The sequence below is a fragment of the Erigeron canadensis genome, chromosome 8, assembly GCF_010389155.1.
Source record: "Erigeron canadensis isolate Cc75 chromosome 8, C_canadensis_v1, whole genome shotgun sequence".
NCBI lineage: Eukaryota > Viridiplantae > Streptophyta > Magnoliopsida > Asterales > Asteraceae > Erigeron > Erigeron canadensis.
In genome coordinates this window covers 5648513-5672400 of record NC_057768.1, presented here as the reverse complement: position 1 = coordinate 5672400, position 23888 = coordinate 5648513, and the positions used below count along the sequence as shown (strand labels likewise).

At 36.5% G+C, this 23888-nt stretch overlaps 2 protein-coding genes across 2 annotated transcripts; one reads left to right on the top strand and one right to left on the bottom strand.

The window, feature by feature from the left end:
- Positions 1-206: 206 nt before the first annotated feature.
- Positions 207-5515, bottom strand: LOC122610155. Its single transcript, XM_043783148.1, has 5 exons — positions 3327-5515; positions 2945-3250; positions 2755-2854; positions 2023-2629; positions 207-472 (listed from the first exon to the last, which is right to left on the bottom strand). The coding sequence occupies exons 1-5, from the start codon at positions 5513-5515 to the stop codon at positions 207-209; spliced, it is 3468 nt and encodes a 1155-aa protein (XP_043639083.1).
- LOC122610154 lies at positions 5514-10569 on the top strand. The gene is made up of 8 exons (XM_043783147.1): positions 5514-5526; positions 5679-5758; positions 6540-6635; positions 6717-6812; positions 6989-7305; positions 9532-9598; positions 10229-10471; positions 10552-10569. Exons 1-8 carry the CDS (start codon positions 5514-5516, stop codon positions 10567-10569), a joined length of 930 nt encoding a protein of 309 aa, XP_043639082.1.
- The last annotated feature ends 13319 nt before the right edge of the window (positions 10570-23888 follow it).

The following is a 23888-nucleotide window of genomic DNA, read 5'->3' as shown; positions in this document are numbered from 1 at the left end:
CTCATAAAATTGTAGGTTAAAAAGAATCTGTACCAGTTTCCTTTCTTCCATTTCTGGCTCCACAGCCCAGCTAAAAAAGGAGACGACATCTTTCCCCATCTACAACTAAGACCAAAAATGGATGCATTTATTTCTCAATCTGTAGATTTTACCTGGACATTGAAACCTCATTTTATTCCATCAACGTTTAGCTACTGTACATGCTTTCACACAAAAGGGCAAGATGGTTGCTTTCCCAATCCTGCACCAGATAGTCCATTATTAACTTCAACATCCAGCATAGCTTTTGAACCTGCTTTGTTTCTGTGATACTTTCTAATCTTTTTGAGTTTTGTTGATTCTGTAACATCCACATCAGATAGTCCATTCTCATCTTGAAACTTTGAACGGTTCAGCTGATCCTTTCCTTTCGATTTATGGGCATGTACATCACTCATTTGGGTATGTTGTGCTTCTCGTTTAACATTAGATCCTGGTCATTAAAACAATTTTAGCAACTAACAAGTATCACCCGCTGAGCAAAATATTCTGATCAGAAAATAGGCGGGGTTGTTTGACAAAAATAACAACCTATTAATACTAAGCAAAATTGGCCCAGTTTTCACTTTGAACTCAAATTCACCGAGAAGATTATGCTTGCTCTTCGGCTAGTTTAAAAAAACCAAGCAAATTAGTTGATTGAGCAACAAACTTATACCGAGAAGCAAATACTTAGCAACACAAGCAGTACCTAGCAGATGGTAATGAACCAAGCAAATAACTGAGCAAATAACCAAGCAAGTACACAATCAATACCGAGCCAAACTAATACCGATCAGAATTGGTTCGGTAGGGAAGCAACCAAGTAATAGTTTCAGCCAAACACTAGCGACATGTATTTCCATTCAGCCATTTAATCAAACAATTTTCATGAATTGTCAGCAATTGAATATAAACAAGTAGAAACAACTTAGGTCATAGTAGGATTTTGATACACCTGATCTAAGTAATACAATCTCACAAAGATGATGAAATAATTAGTCATTTGCCTAATTGTAATCTAGTCCTGAAATCCTTCCCACTCCATCGAAACTCCAACCTTAGAAAACTGAAATACATTAAATATATACAATAAAACCAAACCAGCTAAGCTAACACGAACAAAAAACGGGTGAAAGCTCGAGACTGAGGCCTTAGAGTATACCCAACTGATTATGAGATAAACCATATGATAGTTGATATATGCAAGACTCTATAAATGACCTTTAATTAATATTGATACATAAAATGGCATATACTATAGAGCGATAATTTCCAACTGTAACATTTCAATCAGATTAAGCATTCAAATTCCAACAGTTGACTCTCTTACGAGTCAAACGTCTAAAAGTGCAGATATCATATGGACTAATTGGGACTTAAAAAATCACTCAAATACTCCTACAGAGGTCAAATAGGCTACCTGCGTCTTTGTGACTATCTAAATGACCTTCAAATCATATAAATACATCTAATGATGTATTATATAGATATTTATTGCGCGACTAAATTAAGTTTCACTACAACAGTTATTGTTTTAAAATCCAGATATATAAGGGCAATGGTATTCACCTATTTAGAAGGTTTTCCATTTTTGGAGTTCATGGATTCAAGAACACACATGTATTGCTTGCTGATTGCACTTGTGGCCATCCTGCATTTAGTTAAAAAGCAACCTAAAGCAAATAATCTGAGCAAAAATATAATTTGGCCAAGACTTGGAATGCCAAAAATCCAAAATAGTTTTTTTTTTGATGTATGCGCATAATGGTAACAGAATCACTACTCACCAAAATATAAATCAATTTTGGGATTCATACATCTTCAATATAATTAAAACAAGTAAACCATAACCAATTTCACAAATAAACATACTGTGCAAAACAAAGTGCAGACCTCAAGGAACGGTCTTCACTTTTAGCAACAGTTCTGCGTGTTACAAAAACCATCGAGCTATTTAGCTAGTATAGTAAGTATTATTGTCAACAACAGTCCCCTTTAAACCTTTTCTAACCAACTCAATATTCAAATATTCATCACGTTGAGGACCCATAGATGTCTCACTTTGCAAATGCGATTCCACATCATCAAGACATGTTTGTTCATTCATGTCATAATAATCTCTCGGCGTTGTCTTGATCACAACTTTCCATCCCTTGTCAACGGGATCTGCAACATAAAATACTTGTTGTGCTTGAGAAGCTAGTATAAAAGGCTCATTATGAGGCTTCAAACCTTTAAAAATAAGTAGAGTAAACCCATTCTCATCTTCTTTTTTCCTTGAACCATTTGAGATCCAATCACAATGGAACAAAACTACTTTCTTGTCAACAGCATACTGCAACTCAATGATATCATTCAACACCCCGTAGTAAGTTACATCACCTACGATAGGATTGTTATCTCTGGCACTCGAGAAGCTATTTGTCATGGCGTCAAGCATAACTCCACTGTTTTGTGTTTTCCTATTCTCCTCTAGGTCTTTTGTGTGAAATCTGAAACCATTTATGAGAAATCCCTTATATTTATTCACATACTCAGTTGGACGACTTGCCAAGTTCCTCAAATCCTCTGTGATTCTATGATCCCCTCTAGCATCCAACTCCTCAACCTGAATGAATTAAAGCAAGCTTGATGTGTTAATTTCTTTTTTATAAATCCGACAATTAGAATCTTGAAAATGTTACATCATTATAATTGTATTTCAAAATTAATACACATATGTCTATTCCTTACATGATCTTGAAACCACGACTCAAATTTCTCACTATGTAAACGTTCAATCTGATGCTGTCGTAATTTCCGATTTTCATGTCGAAGAATCGCCAGGTGTTCTCTACAATGTTAAGAGATTATAATAATGATAGCAACAGTAAGAGTAAATATAATATAGTTCATGGAACTCACGTCTTCTAGTATTACATACCTTCGAAATTCATCAACTTCAGTGTAATTGAACAACACATATGAATGTGCTTTATCCAATATTTCAAGGTCTAGTACTTCTGCCACTGTAGCACCAATCGGTTGACCCGGCATAGAAAAGATAGGTATAACATCCTCATAACCACCGTCATCATAATTTCGGCTAGTTTTATTATGTATGGTATCGACATCACCAGATAAGTACAATGAACAAAATGACAAACATTCTTCAGCCAAATATCCTTCTGCAATAGAACCCTCGGGCCTACTCTTGTTTCGCACGTAAGATTTCAATGTAGATAAATACCTGAGTAATCAAAAATATTAAGATAAGATCCAATTCTATCCTTTTAAAAGGTATTTACAAAGATATCAATGCATACCTCTCGATTGGATACATCCAACGGTAATGAACTGGTCCTCCTAATTTGGCCTCTGAAGCAAGATGAACCGAAAGATGAACCATGACATCAAAGAATGATGGTGGAAATATCCTTTCTAAATCACAAAGAATTTTTCCAATCTCAATTTCCATTTGAACCAATTCATTTGGATTAAGAACCTTTGAGCATAATTGATTATAGTAACGACATAGCTTCATCACAGGATAACGCACGTGCTTAGGCAACACATTTCGCAAGGCAAGGGGAAGCCGCTGCTGCATCAAAATATGGCTATCATGACTTTTAAGGGCAGATAGTTTTGGAGGTTTTAACTCTACGCATCTTGATATATTAGCTGCATAACCATCTGGAACTTTCACCTTTTTGAGCACACGACAAAATATATCTTTCTCTTTTTTATTCATTGAGAAACAAGCAGGTGGAAGATACACTTTGTTGTTATTTTGAACTTTCGGATGAAGTTCAGGCCTAATACCCATTTCTTGTAAATCAAGGCGTGCTTTTACATGATCCTTGGTCTTTCTATCTTGATTCATTAGCGTTCCAATGATGTTGTCACAAACATTCTTCTCAATATGCATTACATCTAGATTATGGCGTAGCAAGTTATCTTTCCAGTATGGTAGCTCAAAATAAATACTTCTTTTCTTCCAGTTAAATGGTAGATTTGGGTTGCTCTTCACAAGTTTTCCAAACTTAATTTCAAAACCATGTAGCTCATCAAGTACTTCTGACCCAGTTAAGCCACGTGGTTGTCTCTCTTGTTCTTCTGTGCCATCACAAGACTTCTTATCTTTTCGGAAATAATGATCACATGACAAATATCGACGATGTCCCATAAAACAATATTTTTTGCTATGAGTTAAGCGTTGTGCTTTTGTATGCCTATGGCAAGAAGGACATGAAAGTTCTCCTTTGGTGCTCCAGCCTGATAAATTTGCATAAGCTGGACAGTCACTTATCGTCCATAACAAAGATGCACGCATCTGAAAGTTACTGTTTGTTGATGCATCATAAGTCTCTACTCCATTAATATCCCACAACTCCTTTAACTCGGCCACTAACGGTTCCATATAGACATCTATGTTATTTCCAGGAGCAGATGGGCCAGGTATAAGTAAAGATAGAAAAAAGTAAGGTTGTTGCATACACATCCAAGGAGGAAGATTGTATGGCATCAAAACAACAGGCCATGTACTATGAGAAACACTCATTGTTCTATAAGGGTTAAACCCATCAGTGGCTAAACCAAGCCTGACATTACGAGATTCACGGGCAAAATCAGGATACTTAAAATCAAATGTTTTCCACACTGGGGTATCTGCTGGATGTCTCAAATAACCATCTTTCGTGCGACTCTCTTCGTGCCATCTCATGTAGGCAGCTGTTTTAGATGACATAAATAGCCTTTGCAATCGTGGTATGAGCGGAAAATAACGGAAGACCTTTGCTGCAATCTTCTTTTCAGAACTAGGTGTGGTTGACTCATCTTTAGAATCTTCACTTGTTTTATACCTTGACGTGTGACATGTATCGCATTTTGTTTTGTTGATATTTTCTTTCCAGTATAGCATACAATTGTTAGGACATGCATCAATTTTATCATAACTAAGTCCCAACTCTCGTATGATTTTCCTTACCTCATACAATGACTTTGGTATGGAAGCATCGGGGAAGGCTTCCCTCATTGTATCAAGCATCAAGCTGAAACCCTTGTCACTACATTTCCCAACACACTTGCCATGATACAGTCTGATGATAAATGAAAGAACCGATAACTTTTTACACCCTGGATATAGTTCTTTCTTTGCATCTTCCAACACTTCATAGAACTTTTTTGCAGTTGTGTTTGGCATAATCCGACCTTCATTTTGAGTTTCTATTTCACTTTCTAGTCTGTTCTCACCAAACCCGTGGAAGGCATCATGCACCAACCCTTGCATGTCATCTTCAGCATCTAACATAGGCGTATCACATGGTTTGGAATTCAAAGGGAAAATTGTATAACCTTTAATGAACCCTTCACATAGCAGATGTGTTCTAGCCTCCTCCCGATCTACCCATATTTGATTACCGCAATCAATGCATGGACATGATATCTGTCCATTTTTACCCTCGATATAAAAGATATAATCAAGAAATTTGTCAAGACGTCTTTTATATTCCATGGTAGATCTTGGTAAAGAAATCCAACTCGTATCCATCCTAAACCTGGATTATTCAAATTACCAATTAATCACTATAAGGAACAAAAACTTTGAAAACAGTGGAAACTATACTAGCAGCAAGAAATTCATTATTAACTAATCTAACCGAAGCTTTATCCAATAGCTACAACAGTGGAAACTGTACTAGCAGCAAGAGTTGCAACAGCGGCAGTATCTGCACTAGTAGTGCGGGCTGCCACAGCGGTAGTAACTGGACTAGTAATGAGCCGCTAAAGCTAGAAAATAATAACCTGATACATTCTTACTAATATCAAAACGACCCTACTCATGTAACATTAAAAATTGCAGCTTCTTGGACAAGTACATGATGACAACCCCTAAAACAACATAAATCTGTAACTTTAATAACGACTAAAACTGCATTAATTCAAACTGCATTAATTCAACATAAAACTGTAACTTTAATAACGACTAAAACAACCCCTAAATCAACGAGCATGATGAAGTAACAAAGTTATTTAATCATATCAGTGTTCTATAATTAATTCTATAATAAACCAACAAAAACAACAAAACCCCTGAATCAAAACCCTTGAAAACAACAATAATTATAATAATGCATTACCTATTCGGTTCGAGATGTACTAAAAAATCAAAAACCCACAATCGGTGTTTTGATAATGATAGCAAAATCGGTGTTTTGATAATGATAGCAAAAACCCACAATCAGTGTTTTGATTTGTAACCAAATCTATATCTGGCATCTGCAACATTTTATTAGACCTGAGTCTTATTATAGTCTTATTGTAGCATTACCAAAGTGAAATGTTATTTGAGTAAAGAGACGAAGAGAAAAAGTATCTTGCGCAGAGCAACATTTTAAATATATTCATATATACACATTCACCTAATCCGTAGATACAACCTTGTGTTACTTGTCTTAATTGGTTTATACTCGTATATGTTTCATTAGCAAATATCGTTAGTTTATATACCATTCTGATATTTCACTTTGCTATTGAAGATGTTAAGTGAAAAAAACAAGGACAATCAGCAAGAAAAGAAGTTGGTGCAAGTAACTGGAAAAAAAAGTTATGCTCGAGTTCGTGAAGATCTAAAGGTAATCGTATGAGATAATGCAATTGTTAATATAGCATGTCGATATCCATTGTTAATACTCATCTTCTTTTTAATTGAACAGGCATCTTTGGGACGAGATCCAAGTCGGATGGAAATGTTTGAGTCATGTTTCTCCAAAGGTGGAACTACCAAAAATGCAGAAGCTTCAAATGCAATTGTAAGTAATATATGCTTATTTATACTTATATATATCTTTTCTATATGTTTTTGATGATGTTAAAATATATATCTTATTCTTGAATGTGCTAAATTACTATCATGATTAATTCATGTATATTTTTCTTATTTTATTTGAAAGCTTTTGAGGAATTTATATTACTGTGATTAATACAGGCACAAATGAAACAAATTAAATCTAATCTTCCCGAGGGTTCCAACGATAAGCCTGGACCAGATGATGTGTTTTCTAAAGTCATGGGTAAAGATCGCAACGGTGATGCGGTCATGTATGGTTTGGGTGTTCGTGCTTCTGATGTTTGGGGGGTACTACCAATTCGTTCCGCATGTCATAGAGAAAATATCCAATTGAAGGCTCAATGTGAAGAACTTACTAGTAAAGTGGTCCAGTTACGAGCCCAAGCAAAGATGAATGAGTCGATGCGTCCGCATCACATTGCCCTGTTGCAACCAATGGACCTCCACGTTTACGGGTATGTTTCTTTTCATTAATGTTCTGCCTTTTACATGAATTGATAAATTACAATTGAAACGGTAGACATAAACCCCTATCATAATAGTACTACTGGATGAATGTTCACTGAATTAACTTTACAGGATTGTTCTTACCTAGATAGTAGTTTATGCTTAATATATAAAATGGTTGTGGAAATATTTTGCTCATCATTTGCTTGTCCAGCTAGTTTTACTTGTTAACATATGTCCACTATATATTGTGTTATATTTGTCTACTTTTTTGGCTGTGTTTGCCTGCTTGTTTTACTTTTAGACATACATTTGTTATGGCAGTTTAGGATATATTTGGAGTTAGTTACTATCTTTGACTTTTACTTATAGGTTTGACTTTGACCTTGACTTGACCTTGCATTTTATGCATTAGTGTGGAGTATTATGTGTACATTACAGGGAGAAAACATGTAGGTTTGGCAGTATCTTAACAAGGGCTATATGTACATAACAAGGTGAAAACATATATTATTAAAGTTAATAAGTAGTCAAGAGTATCGAGTACAGATTACATGATATACTTCTTCAACGATAAAGATCATTAGCTAGTGAAATCCCTTAAAGGGTAGTAAACTATTAGCTTAGAAAAAATTGTTTTAAGTGTCATAGCATCATACTAGTCAAATTCCCCAAGCTAAAGGGAGAATTTGTTTATTACAAAGCTAGTTAGATTTATAGAGGAACCCAAGTGGGATTTTTGGGACTAATGAAGCAGGCCTTCACGTTAGAGTTGAGCAATTTCAGTGCAACATCCGATTTAATGCATCGCGGAGTTTTATACTGGTTAATGGACACTCCTTGTTTGATAAACAAGTCTATTAGGGACTCAAACGTGCCAGACTTCACCACGCTTATCTCAAGTGGTCCAATAGCTATATCATTGGTGCGTAGTCGCTTGTATATGTAACCCAGATCTTCTTCTATAGAATACAACATTCTTGAAGCACCTTGGGTCCAAGTGGGGAGGTGACCTTTTCTAGGACTGAGGGTGTGTTCTGTTTGATCTCCCAGTATATGACGTAGTGTCCTGGCAGCATAGCTAGTGTATTCCACAAGTAGAACATTGTACGGTTCTAAAAGTTTTTTTACTGCCATGATGCTCTTATGAAGATCTTCTTCATTAGTTTTGTCGCTTTCTATGCTTAGAATGAACCAAAATTGTGGGGTTCGGTTATGCAATCCAGTCACTTGGAGCACGTCTCTAATACGATATCGGTTCGGCCCTGAACCAACCAAAAAAACAGACTTTTTAATAAGTTGAACACTTCATCGATGTTGGCATCTTACAAGTAGGCTAGGTTGAAATGCAAACATAAGAGGATTAAAACAGATGTATCAATATGAAATATATACTTATATTCATGGTTAATTATACTAGCTTGTTTCATCCGGGATACTGGAAATAGAGTAGTAGATGATTATGCATGATCTCTTGATAAAAATTTAATATTGCAAAAGAAATTTTCAACCACATCTACTATTATAAAGAAAATGAGGCAAAAACAGGTGATTAGGCAGAGCTCCTTGTTATGTCTGAAAATTTTATTTAAAAATAGGTCCATTTTTCAATTCCATTTTCCAACTTGAGCATAAGTCAATATACTTTGCCTTAGGCCATAAGTCACACATTATTTCTTTCCATGATTGACGGTTGCATATGTTTTCAATCTCATCTGCCTGATGTGAGTCTGCTAACTTGAGCATAGCAGGCATGGCTAATCGGCACCTAGAATATGTTATCATCGGGTTCAATTGCCACAACGAATAACGCTGCATAGACTGCTCCAGTTGCGTTCAAGGAACACATAGCTGATGCAAATACGGCTCCAAGCCGTGTGACTTGCTGGCGGTGGATTAGCCCTGCCAGTAGCTAGCAATACATGCTTTTTGGATTATGGAGGCAGAATGGAGGTAGTTCAGAATGGAGGTTATATATGTTTTTAGATTATGGAGACAGAATGGAGGTAGTTCAGATTTTTTTTTTGTTGGTTAGGGTTTTAGTGTTGGTTTTATTGAATCAGATTACAAAATTATTAGATACATGTATGTATATATATATATAGAGAGAGGTTATATATGTTTTTAGATTATGGATTTAGGCCTTGGAATTTTAGATAGTTTTGAAAGTATAATGATCAAGGTTATGTTCTTATTGTATGTTAAGATAAACCATATCTTTTTATTATCATTAGTATACGACATGACTACACGTGGAACACAATGGCGGATAGTTTTTGTTTTAATCTTCAGGGGGACAGGGTAGTTTTTCTGCATTTATATTCTTTTGACATGACAAGATTGTTGCATCCCATGTATTCTATTCATGACCTGTTAACTACCAGTGACGACTACAAGTTATAGGAAATCTGTTTGTAAATTCAGTATTTTTTCAAATAGATGCACCAATTAATCTTTATTACAGTATGTTTCGCAAAATGATTACCCTTTATCTGAAAGCCTAGCTCTGGTTTGGAGTGCTACTCAAGTGCATACATAAAAATGATGGCAAGATTATATCCCATTGACTATCTTCCTTCACCCCCCATTAGGGTCTTGAAGATATTTTAAGTTCTACTTTCTGCCTTATTGCTCTTAATCTCAATGGTATCTAATCTTTAATCTGGTTTTCATTTTACGGAAAATGAATTTAATTGTTTTGTTTTCTGCCTTTTCTTTTGATATTTTCAACATTGAGTTCTATAACATTTCACTCATGTCATGTCTGGTAGTAAGATAGTTAGAATTAATGCTTTATTTCATATTCATATTATTTTTTTAAATAAAAAATGTTAGCATGCTAGTGTAACAGTTTATTATTGTTACTCATTTTTTATGTGAACTGATTGAACTATTTTAACTAGAGTTTGATTGTTGAAAATTAAAATATAGGTTGGAAATGAGGTTTTCCTTGAAAGCATTCTAAACCCAACGGAGATTGTTGCAAAAGGATGGGTTAAGATCTTGGACCCGAATGAGCTAGTGGGTGGTAAAGAGATTGGAAAGGGATGGTGTGAGGTAAATGTTCAAGTAGCGATAAAAAGAGATGAAATGTTGGTGAGACCATATGGATTATTTTCTACAATTGAAGATTGTATTGGTGCAACTATCGCATGGCCCTGTCCTTTCATCTCGGTATGTATTTGTTAAGTTGTTTTATTGATAATTTTAGTAACATGTACTTTAATGCTTATACAAGAATGGTTTATTTGTAGGTGGTCCGTGAAGATTGAGGATTCATGATAACATGAGATTCTATGCTAGCTTCTCATCTTTTCCATTGCTTTTAATTTCTTTTGTTAGATTTTACAAGACTTTATGTTGAATAATGTTATAACTTTTTTATGTTTAATGTGTTTGTAATGAACATGCTTATTTGAAATATAATAAAATTTTATTTCTATTATTACTTGAGGTTATATACATAATAACTATATATTCGTATTTTAGATATGTTGGTGGTGTGTTTATTGTTTGATAGAAACCATTATTTGGATGTCCTATTAAACATGTTAGAACATTGTAAAAGTGTCCTAATATGTTTTTATTAGGACGCTAATTTTGTTGTTCATAAACACATTATGCGACCATAAAGTTGGTTTCATAATCTTATTTGAGATATTAGGTCTCTTTTCTTGGTACTAAAGTATATATATAATGTTACATACGAAGGGTCCTATTATCTAGTTTTTAAGGACGCTTATATGTGTACTAAAAGATTAAAACTAGGTAGAACATTGTAAAAGTGTCCTAATATGTTTTTAATAGGACGCTATTTGGGTTGTTTGTAGACATATTATGCGACCATAAATTGGTTTCATCATCTTAATTGAGATATTAGGACTCTTTTCTTGGTACTAAAGTATATATAATGTTACATGGTAAGGGTCCTATAAAATAACTTTTAAGGACGCTTGTATGTGTATCAAAAGATTAAAAATGAGTAACCACATCTTAGAACATTGTAAAAGTGTCTCAATATGTATTTATTAGAACCCTAATTGAGTTGTTCATAGACTTATTATGTGACCATTATATTGGTTTTATAATCTTATTTGAGATGTTAGGACCTTCATGACTTTTTACGACCCCCTTACATGAAACGCTTTTACCGTTGGTCTTATTAAATGAAAGGTCCTATAAAGTAACATTATAGGATGTTTTTGGGTGTCCTAAAAGCCATGTTTTGTTGTAGTGATTGTTGCGGAACCAAGATAATACATAAATGTAAATATCCTAACAACCTATGAAATACAAACTATCTATACTCGGAAATTCTCTTTAACAATCGAAACACTTAAAGTTGTGAAGTGTTCCCTTTTACGATTGAGAGAATATTGCACAAGTACACCAAGAATATTGCAAAAGTCTGAAATGCAAAGTTATATTCTTGTTGTGCAAAGACCTCTATTTATAGACAAAGTTGGCATTGGGAATCCAACTTTATCGTATAGATATGGTTGACAGCATTTAAGGAAACTAGGTGAGTTCCTTTGAAATGCTTGATAAGGTAAGTCAAGACATTACTTTATCTAACCTGCTTTATGCACTTTTGTACTTTAATCATAGACAAATGATATTGTCTGTATAAAGCTGCATAAAGCAAAAAGGTCTTCCTCGTAAATAGTGTAAAGCATTGTAAAGACTTTAAACTGATATTTTCCAGTTTCAATCTGTGTAGAATGCCAACTGGGCTTCGCTGCCATTGTCATTCTCTATCTTCCATTTGTTGTCTTCGACGTCAATTGGAATGTCTTCGGTTCTGATCAGATCTCAACTGGAGGAAGTCTTCAATTGCATTAACTGTTTGTTGCAACTAGACTTCAATATATTTCTGGACAAATCTTCTAGTTCTTCGGCTACAACTGGAGACTGGCCAGTTTGGTTGAAACTGGTTCTAACAAATTCCCCCTATTTGAATGACTAAATCTAATCTAAGTTTCCAAGGCACTTTTATAGATCATTAAATGCCTTGGTTTTTATTTTTAGTTTGTTAGATTTAATCTGTTATCTATCATGTGGTTACAATCTGGGAACTTGTATATTGTAACAACCGTCTTAGAAATGTACTAAATAAGTTCCTCGAACCGCACTTTTGCCATTAGAACGGCTAGGCAGTTCAATTTATTTAAGTTCTTGACGTGCTCTAGACCAAACTATGTGCCTATATGAAGGTTAACTTGATCTCAAATATTGGTTTATATGACGAGCTTATCATTAAGATTGATAAAATATTAAAGTTCGGTTCGTAAACGTTCGTGTGCGTAAAAGTTCTAGTTCAAAATGTTCGCAAATGGCCCTTACACTTATTAGGTTTATTTAATATTGGAAAACTATAAATAGAGAGCTAGAGAGAGAAACCCCATTCTCTTCATCTTCTCCACCTCTCCTCTCATTCTCTCTAAAACACACACAGCCACCATAAAACACACACAAGAGCATCTTTTGATTTTGGATTGTTTAATCGAAATCGTTTGTACTTTTAGCATTCTTGTGATAATCAAAACACACTTCTTTAATCAATTCTCAGCTAACAACAACATTTGATGAGTTTTTCATCAAATTAAAAGTGTACTTTTTCAAGTTTATGTTCTTGATGATTTGGTCCAGTTTTTGAACGAAAATCATGTTAAATGTTAATGGGTTTGTGTCTAAATGTGTCTAATAACATTTGTGTGAACAAACTTGGGTCATAACATGCTTTAATCTACAAAACCCATTTTTGAAAAGGAAAGTACAACTTGTTCTTGAAGTCACAACTTGTTCATGTGATATTTGATCTTGAAAACCAGTAAAAGTGTTAATAGATGATGTTATTGCGCTTATATGTACTTCTGCTATGTCCAAACGAATCCTAAAAATCAATCTAGACCTTCATCCTCGTGTGCGAACTTGTCAAACCGTTTTGTGGCTAGAACAGTCCTGCTAGGACGATCCTGAGGCTAGGACGATCCTTGCAAGGGATCGTCTTGGGGCTGTTTCACTTGTACTTGCTCGTTTGATCGTGTGTTGTGATGTGATGTTGTTTAGTTGTTGTGGTTGGGAACCATGCACTCCCTGGGTAACTGATCCTTTGGATCGGTTTTGCTCGATCTATCGTTCTTGAACTAGAAATGACCACACAATACTTGTTCTTGCTCAAAAACTTAGGACGATCTTGGTCCTGAGCTTGCCTAGGATGATCTTGACCTTTATACAACCTAGGACGATCTTGAAGCTAAGTAACCATGAAACGATCTTGAACCCTAGAAACCTTGAAACGATCTTAAACCCTAGAAACCTTAAAACGATCTTGAACCCTAGAAACCTTGAAATGATCTTGAACCCTAGAAACCTTGGGACGATCTTTTCTCAGCTTGAGCTAGGACGGTCTTGTCTCAGCTTGAGCTAAGACGACCTTGTCTCCGTTTAAGCTAAAACGATCCTGTCTTCTTATAACCTAAAACGATCTTGACTCTAAGGAACCCTAAGGCAATGTTGGTCCATCTATTTTCCATGTTCGTATCATTTTAGGTGCTATAATACGATCTTGCACATCTAGGAAACTAAACGATCATGCTCCTATAACTAAATCATTAAAGTGCAAGTTCCATGAACAACTAAACTAAGTCTTTAAGGCTAAAGTCCATTAATAAAGACATATTAACATTAAAAATTTCATGTGTGTGAGTTCAAAGACGTTCAGAACGAGTCCAGTTCGAGTACTTAAGTTCATTCAAACTCATTTTGAGTCAAAACGTTCAAAGATCATCAAGGACCAAATCATCAGTTCATCAAGGACATTTCAATGATTAATTAATCACATGAACTAATATGCGTACTTATTTATGATCAATGACATATGCTTAGGCCTCCATCAAGACGTGCTTGGATTTCGATAGATATAACCTATCTATCTCTGTGCTTGTCCTCTGTGCTTATAAACTGTGCTTGTACCAGATCACTGTGAGTTGTTGTAGCCCCTTTTTACTTATGTTTTGGGGTGAAAGGAATACAAATTATGCTTTTAAATATGCCGTAACTGCTTTCATTGTTTATTCTAGGGCTATTAGACTACTTTATGCTATACATACTAGCCATATCATGTTTATGACTGTGAGTGCATGATTGATACATACTAGCCAGGTACCGTAAGTGCACAATTATACACATACTCATACTTATGTGCCGTAGGCAGGCCTATAGCCACATCATATTACGTTATACACATACTCATACTTATGTGCCGTAGCAGACTTCAGGCTTAGGATTGGGAGTCTTGCATGCCTTCTTATGTGCTAGTTGGCAATACGCCTAACTGTTTCCCCTATGTGGGAACTTATCTTAAATTTTATTTGAATGTTTTGTTGAACCTGTGTGTGATGACTTCTCTTTTGCTTATTTGAACTATGAAACTGACTATTTATGCTTAATCTATGCACTCATTTAGCTATTCCTATGCAACATCCATGTGCGCGTGTGCTTTATCTTGCATCCTGAGTTTTCGGTCGTAGTCGGGGTGTTACAGATTGGTATCAGAGCCGTGGTTATAGTGAATTAGGTGGATTTACCTAGACTATAACTTAGGAACCGCACGTAGCATACATGATAGGGATTATGTGTGCATTCAATCTTTGTGAATCTTATCTATGTCTGCGATATTCATGTTATTGCACTTATTCATGCGCAGACCTTAGGACCATGCTACCTTGCCACATACATTCATGCTATTGGTATTCGATCTATGAGATGGGTTAAATTTAAGTTATAATAATGTGATAGCGAGATGATATGTTGTTAGCAAAGAAGTATGGCGATATATCATCACAGAAAAGCCTGATCAACTTTTTGCGTGTGGTATATGTACCTATGGAAACGTTAGCAATATGGATCGTACCTAAAATGGTTAGAGTGTGGTAGCAACCTTGGGCTGTTTAATAGGTGTTGGTTGGGTGGAGGGTTAGCCGCTGGTACACCCTGTATACATACCTTTGCCAATACCTAGAAAGCATACCAGTACCGTGATCCGACCTTGCATTAGATGAACTAGGGGTGTGGAGGGTTAGCCGCTGGTACACCTTGTATACATACACCGCTAGTGCAACGGATGTAGGTGTTAGATTCGGACCGCACTTTAGCTGTCAAAGTTAATTGGATTTAAAACTAAGTTTAATATGAAATGGTTATGTTATTCATTTTGCAAGCTATTTTTCATGAATTGAATATTTTATTGTGATGTCACTTTGTACTGTATGATTGACATTGATGATAATGCTTACTTTTAGACGTATTATTTGATTACTTGAGTTGCATGCGATAATGAAAGTATAAATGTATAGGATTCTAGAAAACTAACACGAGTGTGTTTGAGAGTGCGTAAATGACGTCACGAACAACTATTACCTCATTCTAACACCGATCACGTCTTTTCCTAATATAGGAAAATGGTGCGAACAAGAGCAAACCCAAATGTCGAGGTTCAAGCTGATGGAGGTGGTTGTGGTAATCCTGGAGGTGGTCATGGCAACCCAAGGGGTGGTCGTGGAGGCCAACAAGGAAGAGGTCGTGGTGGTCGTGGTGGCGGCATGGGTCATGTTGAAAATCCCGATTTGGCCACTATCATTGCTGAACAGTTGGCGGCTTCAATGCCAACTATTGTCGAACAAGTGGCTGGTGCAATGGGTGTTGTCCTGAACCAGATTCAAAGAGCACCTAAAGTTGTAGCTGAACCAGTGGGAGTTAAACCACAACAAGTGAATCAAGAACAAGAGGACTTCGACCCTGAAGTGGAGTTTATTGGGGATGGTGTGTATGTGGGCCCTGGACCCAGGAGGTTTCCAGAAATGATGAGTATGCAGGGGGAAGAAGAGGTTGCAGTTACATCGAATTCAAGAAGTGAGGTCCACCAGATTTCAATGGAAAAGGAGGGGCAGGTGTGTTTATGAAGTGGTTGGAGAAAATGGAAGCAGTCATGGATATAAGCGGATGTCCATCACATCAGAGAGTAAGATACACTGGAGGTTCATTCATCGATGATGCACTGTCATGGTGGAACACTTTGTTAGGAGCCCGGGGGAGAATTGCTACTTTGGAAACACCTTGGGATCAGTTTAAAGAGATGATGAAGAACCGCTTTTGCCCACTGAATGAGATGTAGAAGATTGAACAAGAGTTTTGGCACCATACAATGGTGGGTTCTGGACATGCAGAGTATACCAGCAAGTTTCAAGAGCTAGCTAGATTAGTACCTCACTTGGTGACTTCTGAGTCTAAAATGATTGAAAGATACATCTATGGCCTCATTCCTCAGATTCGTAACACCATGATCGGCATTCCTCCTTACTCCATTGAAGAAGCTATTCGAAGGACTGATGATTTGGTTAGGGATGGAATGACTAAGTCTGGAGAAAAGAAGAGAGAATTTGGTAAAGCAAGTAAGAAGAGAGACTTTAGAGCCGACAAGAGGATCAGGGCTAGCAAGGTGTTTGCTGTAGTTGAGCCAGGACAGAAGGGGTATATAGGCCTCCATCAAGACGTGCTTGGATTTCGATAGATATAACCTATCTAACTCTGTGCTTGTCCTCTGTGCTTATAAACTGTGCTTGTACCAGATCACTGTGAGTTTTCGTTGCCCCTTTTTACTTATGTTTTGGGGTGAAAGGAATAAAAATTATGCTTTTAAATATGCCGTAACTGCTTTCATTGTTTATTCTAGGGCTATTAGACTACTTTATGCTATACATAATAGCCATGTCATGTTTATGACTGTGAGTGCACAATTGATACATACTGGCCATGTCATGTTTATGACTGTGAGTGCACGATTGATACATACTAGCCAGGTACCGTAAGTGCACGATTATACACATACTCATACTTATGTGCCGTAGGCAGGCCTATAGCCACATCATACTATGTTATTCACGAATTCTATTGACGGCATAAATCTCATTCATTAAATCTATTAATGCTTTCAAGTGGTTATTCAAGTAAACTATATGTGATTCAAATGAGGATTACAAGCATTCAATCATGATTTCAAACTTACGATCTCACCAACCTTTGTGTTGACTCTTTTAAGTATTCCTTTCAGGTAACCAAGCAAATCGTGGCTAGGATTGGTAGCATGGGACTCGTAGCAGACTTCAGGCTTAGGATTGGGAGTCTTGCATGCCTTCTTATGTGCTAGTTGGCAATATGCCTAACTGTTTCCCCTGTGTGGGAACTTATCTTAAATTTTATTTGAATGTTTTGTTGAACCTGTGTGTGATGACTTCTCTTTTGCTTATTTGAACTATGAAACCGACTATTTATGCTTAATCTATGCACTCATTTAGCTATTCATATGTAACATCCATGTGCGCGTGTGCTTTATCTTGCATCCTGAGTTTTCCGCCGTAGTCGGGGTGATGATAAAAATAAAAAAGTTACAAGAGAATAAATAAAATTACAAAATAGATAACTGAAGAAGATCTTAAACTGATGGCCCTTCGCCAGATCTTCTTCTCTTTGCAACTGAAGAGATGGGTTGTCTATCTTTAGGATCAAAGTTTAGTCTTTTCTCAACATCTTCCTTGAACTTGACCAGACTTTGAAGTACATAAACCCAACCCTTTTAAATCTTGTTTTTGTGTTGCCTGGCCTCTAGCAGATTCAGCATTTCAACATGCTCAGAATGTCCATACTGATGAACATTAGGGTTCTCAGTTGTGAGCTGTGGTCCATTGATGTATTGAATGGTTACCACAAATTGCCTTCCTGCAGGTTTGATTGTAACTTTGATTTCATTGATTTTTCCTGGATGATATCTTCACCGAAGAACTTCATTTAAGTATACACGTGCGTCAGACTCATTGACTAGTTTGATCTGGGCAGTGCTCAGTTTTTGTACAACAGCTCGGACATCTTCAGTGGATGACTCATTGGGTTCCACCCAAGTCCTTAAGTTTGCATCCCTTGACAAGGGTTTAGGCTTTGACTTACTCTTAGACTTGGGTGGGTTCAACACTTGTTTGACCTTTTTCATTATCTGCTCAGTTCTTTTTAGAATCCCTTCAACTCTAACTTCCTTGGTCTTCTCCACTGATATGTTTAAGTTTCTGGCATCAAGCTCAGCTTCATCATCAGGATAGTCTTTGTCCATATGGACTTCAATCATATCATTCACGAGTCCCACTATCCTTGGGTCATTCTTGACTTTCCTATATTGCTCCAGTGAGATGACCAACAGATTAGCATCATTAACATCTAATATGCCTAATCCTTGCAGTTGAACCTTTGAGACCAGCAAAGTGGCTTTCTTTTGTTTCTTTCTTTCATTTATTGCATTGCCAATTCTAGCCAATCTCTTGCTGTCAGATTCAGTCACTGGAGGAAGCTGATCAGGATTTCCAGTTTCTAATAAGGGTACATCAGTGGCCGGCTGGGCATATTCATCAGTTGCAAGTGCCTTGCCCTTATTCTTCTTCCCCCTATCACCAACATCCTCAAATTCTTCATTTACGTGCATACCAGCATCAGCACTAGCAGCGACAACTAACTCTTTCCCAATACTTGAACTTGGAGTTGCAATGTGAGTGCTGGGGATATTTACAGATCTTTCCCCTTTGGCAGCTTCTAGTCCTTTTCTAATGGCATCAAAATCTGAAGGACTAGAGGGTAAACGATCTAGAGGCTGCCATGACCCCATGTTCTTGCACTCCTTGAAAACTCCACAAATCATGCTAACTGTCCTCCAAAGATGATTAACTTCTTGTGACTGGACCAACACATTGCCATTTGTTTCAGTTTGGCCAGCCTGAATTGCTTTAAGTATTGTCAACTCATCTAGGGAGAGTCCAGTTGTACCAACATCCTTCACCACTTCCTTAGCCTTTGCTTTGCCAACTTCAGTTGTCAGATTATGTATAGCAGTGGAGTGTTCAGATACCTTGCTGGCCAGAGTATCTAGACTGCACCTCAACTGATTGATCTCAGATGTAATGGGAGTAAGATCAACCTGGGGCGCTGCAGTCTTAGTGATCTCAGATATCACCCTTTCCAGAAATTGTTGTTCTCTAGCAGCCAAGGTCTCTTCTATCTTTTGACTGTAAAATCCCAAACTTTTCAAGTTTGACTTATCGTTGACCGTTAGTTGATCCTTAACGTCGTTAGTCTCTTTAATTGCTAGTTGATTAATAAGTTGTTAAATGATAATTAAGGTGCCTATATGTGGATATGTTATAGAGTTATGTGATGCTAAAATGGTGTGTCGGTTCACCATTATGTGCTTAAGACGTTAATTGGCTTTCCGTTAGTGTACGTATTAGCTTCAGGACTTAGTTATTAGACTATTATGTGTTTTTGGACTTGTTTGAGTGGGTTTTAGTGAAGCCCAACCATAGTGAACGAAAATTAAAGCCTAAATGGCTGGTCCATTAGGGTGACAAGTCTAATAACTTCCATATATAATTCTCTATTTCCAATCGATGATGTGGCATATATCTTTGTTCGCTACATCATCTTTTTTTTATGTGTCATGTTTATAGACTCAATCTCTATATATTTGACATCTCAATATCTTATGTGGCATTGTATCTAACATGTGGCATTGCATCTATACACTTTAAATAATAACAAATATAAAACAAACATAAAAAGCGGTCAACGAATATCGAACCTACAACGTCCTAAACGCCTAGCGAAGTGTATAGCCACTTAAGCCAAGATTAAATTTGTTAATTAATTTAAAATCCATATTCTATAAATTGTTTGTCTCCACTATATCCTAAACATACCAAATAAGCAACACATAAATTAAAACACAAGAATAAATATCTAACGAAAAGACAAAACATGTCAAAGCTCCAACTACCATATACAGTATAAAGTTGATTATATAATTAATCGATCAATATTAATTATATAATAAATCAATTTATAACATGATTTCTTTTTGAACGTACGCCATATATATGTTTTGTATATGTTAATAGCACGATATCTGCACAATGTTGATAATGATGGTGGCATTAAATGATGTATATAATTGATGTATATGTGTTTAATTTAAATGAGATAATAGAGAGTTTTATAATATAAAGTACTAATAGTGTAATTTCATATTAAGGGTTGGTGGTGATTTAATTCATTAATGGTATTTTGATCAATTCGCATGTTCCATTTTTATCGACTTTCAACATTCCATTTTTCTGTCTTTGAAGCGTGTTGAAGCCCCTAAACAAGAGATGAAAAATATAAACGAGTTATTGTTTTTCTTTAAACTATTGATGCATTGAAGGATATTAATATGTTTATATTAATTTATTTATTGTTTATGTTGTGAAGTCCCTCACTCGATGGTTTAACCCACAAGTGTAGAATAACAAGTCAAGTAATCACTAGAGATGACTAGTATGAAAACGTCAAGTAAGCACTAGATTGGACTAGTATTACGATAAATATAAATGCAAGAATATATATAACGTAATACGTACTTAAGCAATATAAGGATAAGCAAATAAGTAAATGGTGAGACACAATGTAATTTTCAAGTGTATTTTATTTATTGATGTTAAATAAAATACAAGGTTGTTGCGGAACAAGATATTACAAAGTAAGTATCTAAAAAACCTATGAAATACAAGTGATCTAATCTTTGCTAAATAAACTCTTTGATCGAAATACTTAAAGTTGTGAAGTATGACTGTTTAGATCGAGAGTATTTGAGCAAAGGCACCAAATTGCAAAAGTATATATTTTGGACAAGGAAGTGACTTGGTATTTATAGGCAAAAAGAATAAATATAATATTCTTTTTGCCGCACAAATATGGTTACATGCATTTAAGGAAATTACATTAATTCCTTAAAAGCATTGATTAAAGTACAAAAATATAGTCACATGACAGTGACTTGTCTTCTAATTAACCAACCACCTTTACATGCGTGTAAGGCTTTTAACAAAAGACAAATGGATTGTCCGGTTAAAGGCATGTAAAGGCATAAAGTCAATTCCTCGTAATCAGTGTTCAGGCTTGTAAGGTCTAGAACACTGACAAGGACTCCAGTCAGGAGATCTGGTAAGTCTTCCAGTGAGCTCCGCTATTTGTCAGACTTCTTTCTTCAGACTTCAGTCTTCGACGTCAGTGAGAATGTTCTTCAGTGGAAAGATCTTGACTGGAGTGAAGTCCAGTGAACAAATCTGGTGGAATCCAGATTTCTATATAAGTAAGTTGTTCACTGGTCTTCACATAATATCTTGGCAAATCTTCAGAGGGCTCCAGTAGTTACATCTGGAGCGAGTCCAGTAAATCTGGACCTAACAAATTCCCCTTATTTGTTTAGAAATTATGCAAGGATTTTCAAGCTTTTATCTATACAAGTTTGTGCTTGAAGAATCCTTGAAAAATTTGACTAAGTCTAATTTAACTTTCTAGAGAGCCACTTTATAGATCATCAGTGTTCCCAGTTTGTACATTTTAATTTCTAGACTTAATCTGGATAAGTAATTGTAAAAAAAAATAGGAATTGCAACTTATATTTACAGACATCAACTGGAGGAAAGTTACAATTTTATCAACATAAAAATAAATACATGTACAATATCAGAGTCAGGCCTATTTCTTTTCAGCATGCCCAGCTGGCTCTTCAGTGGCCTTCCTCTTTACACCTAGAGATGAAGACGAAGTAAGAGAAGTCCTTAAGCCCAGCTCCATCTCCATCAACTCCTTCCTCATCCATTCCTTGCCAATCCTCTTCATAAAGTATTTCACATCCTGGGAGACATCTTTACCCCTGAATGAAAGCCCAATCTCTCTTAACTCTGACCACCCAAAAGCCCTGATTGAGGTGTCCTTTCTTTCATCAGTAAAGTTCCCTTCTCTGAAGAGTTTGACATGGAACTTAGAGAAGTTATCATGACTTTTTGCCAGATGGATCTCAGCACCCATTATTGATCGGACATCAGCTCTAAATTGTGACAAGTGTTCATACTTTTCCTTTTTCTAAGCCCTTTTCACCATTTCATCCACTTCCCTTGACACCTTTCTCTGTTCAGCAACTTTTTGAAATTTTTCTTTATTAACTCTTTCAGTTGTGTTCAAGGGAATGAAGGTACTGAGATCTGCATCTCTAGCAGCTTTGGTTTTCTTGACTGGTGCCTTGGGCAAACCCTTGACTTTCTTCCTATATTCATGCTCCAGAGCAGTTGCATTACTCCTTACTTGTTGCTAGAGATTTTTCAGTTCTTCTCTTCTCTGGGCAATAAGATCCAGTATGCTCACCCCATAAATTTCAGAATCATATACTTGTTCATCCTGAGCATACATGGAACGAATATAGACATCATCCGAGGCATCCAGACACTTCTTCAGCCTGGGATCATCCTTCATCTTCTTGTAAACTTCAATTTGTATGCCCAACCTACCAGCGTTGTAAGAATCCAAAGTCCCATGCCTGGCCATATCCAACTGGTGAGCAATCAAGTCATCTTTTAAGTTTTTCTTGAAGATTTCGATTAAGATGCACTCTTACTCCAGTCTCTTTGCCTTGGCCTCATCAGCAGATACATACTCTTCTGCCTCATTTGTTGGTTCCCCAGATACCACTTTCTTGCTTTTAAGACTTTTCATTGTTATAGTGATATCTGGGAACTCTTCAAAAACTGGCTCACTGGCATCAATACCAGCAGCCTCTTCCTCAACTTGTCCACTGGCTTCAGTACTAGTGACATCTTCACCAATCACCTTCTTCCAAACTTCTATCTTCTTCCTGAGATCAACCTTCTCTGTTCCAGAGCCAGAACCTTCCCCCTTGGAAGCATCTCCAGACTGAAGATGATTCCACACCTGATCCAGTGTATGTCTGTCAGAAGAGTCAAATATACGACCAAACACTGGAGCAATGTTGTTTACAGTTTTCCTCAACTGCATCACTTCCTTTTTGATTATCTCAAGATCCTGAGGAAAGTGGCGAGGCAACTGGGCGTCAGTCATCTTCATAACTTCAGGCAACAACCCATCTCGGAGATTTCTAAGGAGAGTTTCAGACACCTCCTCAGTGATTTCTTTCAACATGTTTCCCTTAACTTCCTAACAACTTCATCACTGAGGGTGCTGACCATTGAGTTTTTCTCCAGGGTTGGCCTGCTCTCCAGAGAGCTTATTCTGGTGGTCAGATTCTGAACATCACCAGCCAGACTTGCCAGAGGTTGAGCAACTTCAGTTTGAATGGCAGTCTGTACACTTCTTACCACATCCTCCTTGATACCCTGGACTGCAACTTGTATTGATTTAGAATTTCTATTTGTAGCCATGACAAGTTCATCCAGCTTCTCAAAGACTATCTTCTCATTACTAGCAAAAACGTTCATTTCTGATTTAAGATTATTGGAAATTATAGATTTGAAGTCAGAAATAACTTGAGAAGAAGCCTGAAGTGATCTCTCCAGGTCTGCCACCTTATCAAAAAGGCCTTGGACCTCAGTTGAGGAAGAAGAGGAGAGACCACTGGAAGGATTGGTAATTCTAGTGATAGTTGATACTGGCAGCACCCTTGTGATATTTTCAGTTGGTTGGGTGACTGCCAGTGGTTCAG

Excerpts from the sequence above, each read along its gene's own strand:
- LOC122610154 (XM_043783147.1), top strand. Across the intron at positions 7,306-9,531 it reads ATGGACCTCCACGTTTACGG|TATACGACATGACTACACGT; the intron begins GTATGTTTCTTT and ends TATTATCATTAG. Across the intron at positions 9,599-10,228 it reads TTAATCTTCAGGGGGACAGG|GTTGGAAATGAGGTTTTCCT; the intron begins GTAGTTTTTCTG and ends ATTAAAATATAG.
- LOC122610155 (XM_043783148.1), bottom strand. The coding sequence starts at position 5,515 with ATGGAATATAAAAGACGTCTTGACAAATTTCTTGATTATATCTTTTAT. Across the intron at positions 2,630-2,754 it reads AGTCGTGGTTTCAAGATCAT|GTTGAGGAGTTGGATGCTAG; the intron begins GTAAGGAATAGA and ends TAATTCATTCAG. Across the intron at positions 473-2,022 it reads TATTGAGTTGGTTAGAAAAG|GATCTAATGTTAAACGAGAA; the intron begins GTTTAAAGGGGA and ends TTTAATGACCAG.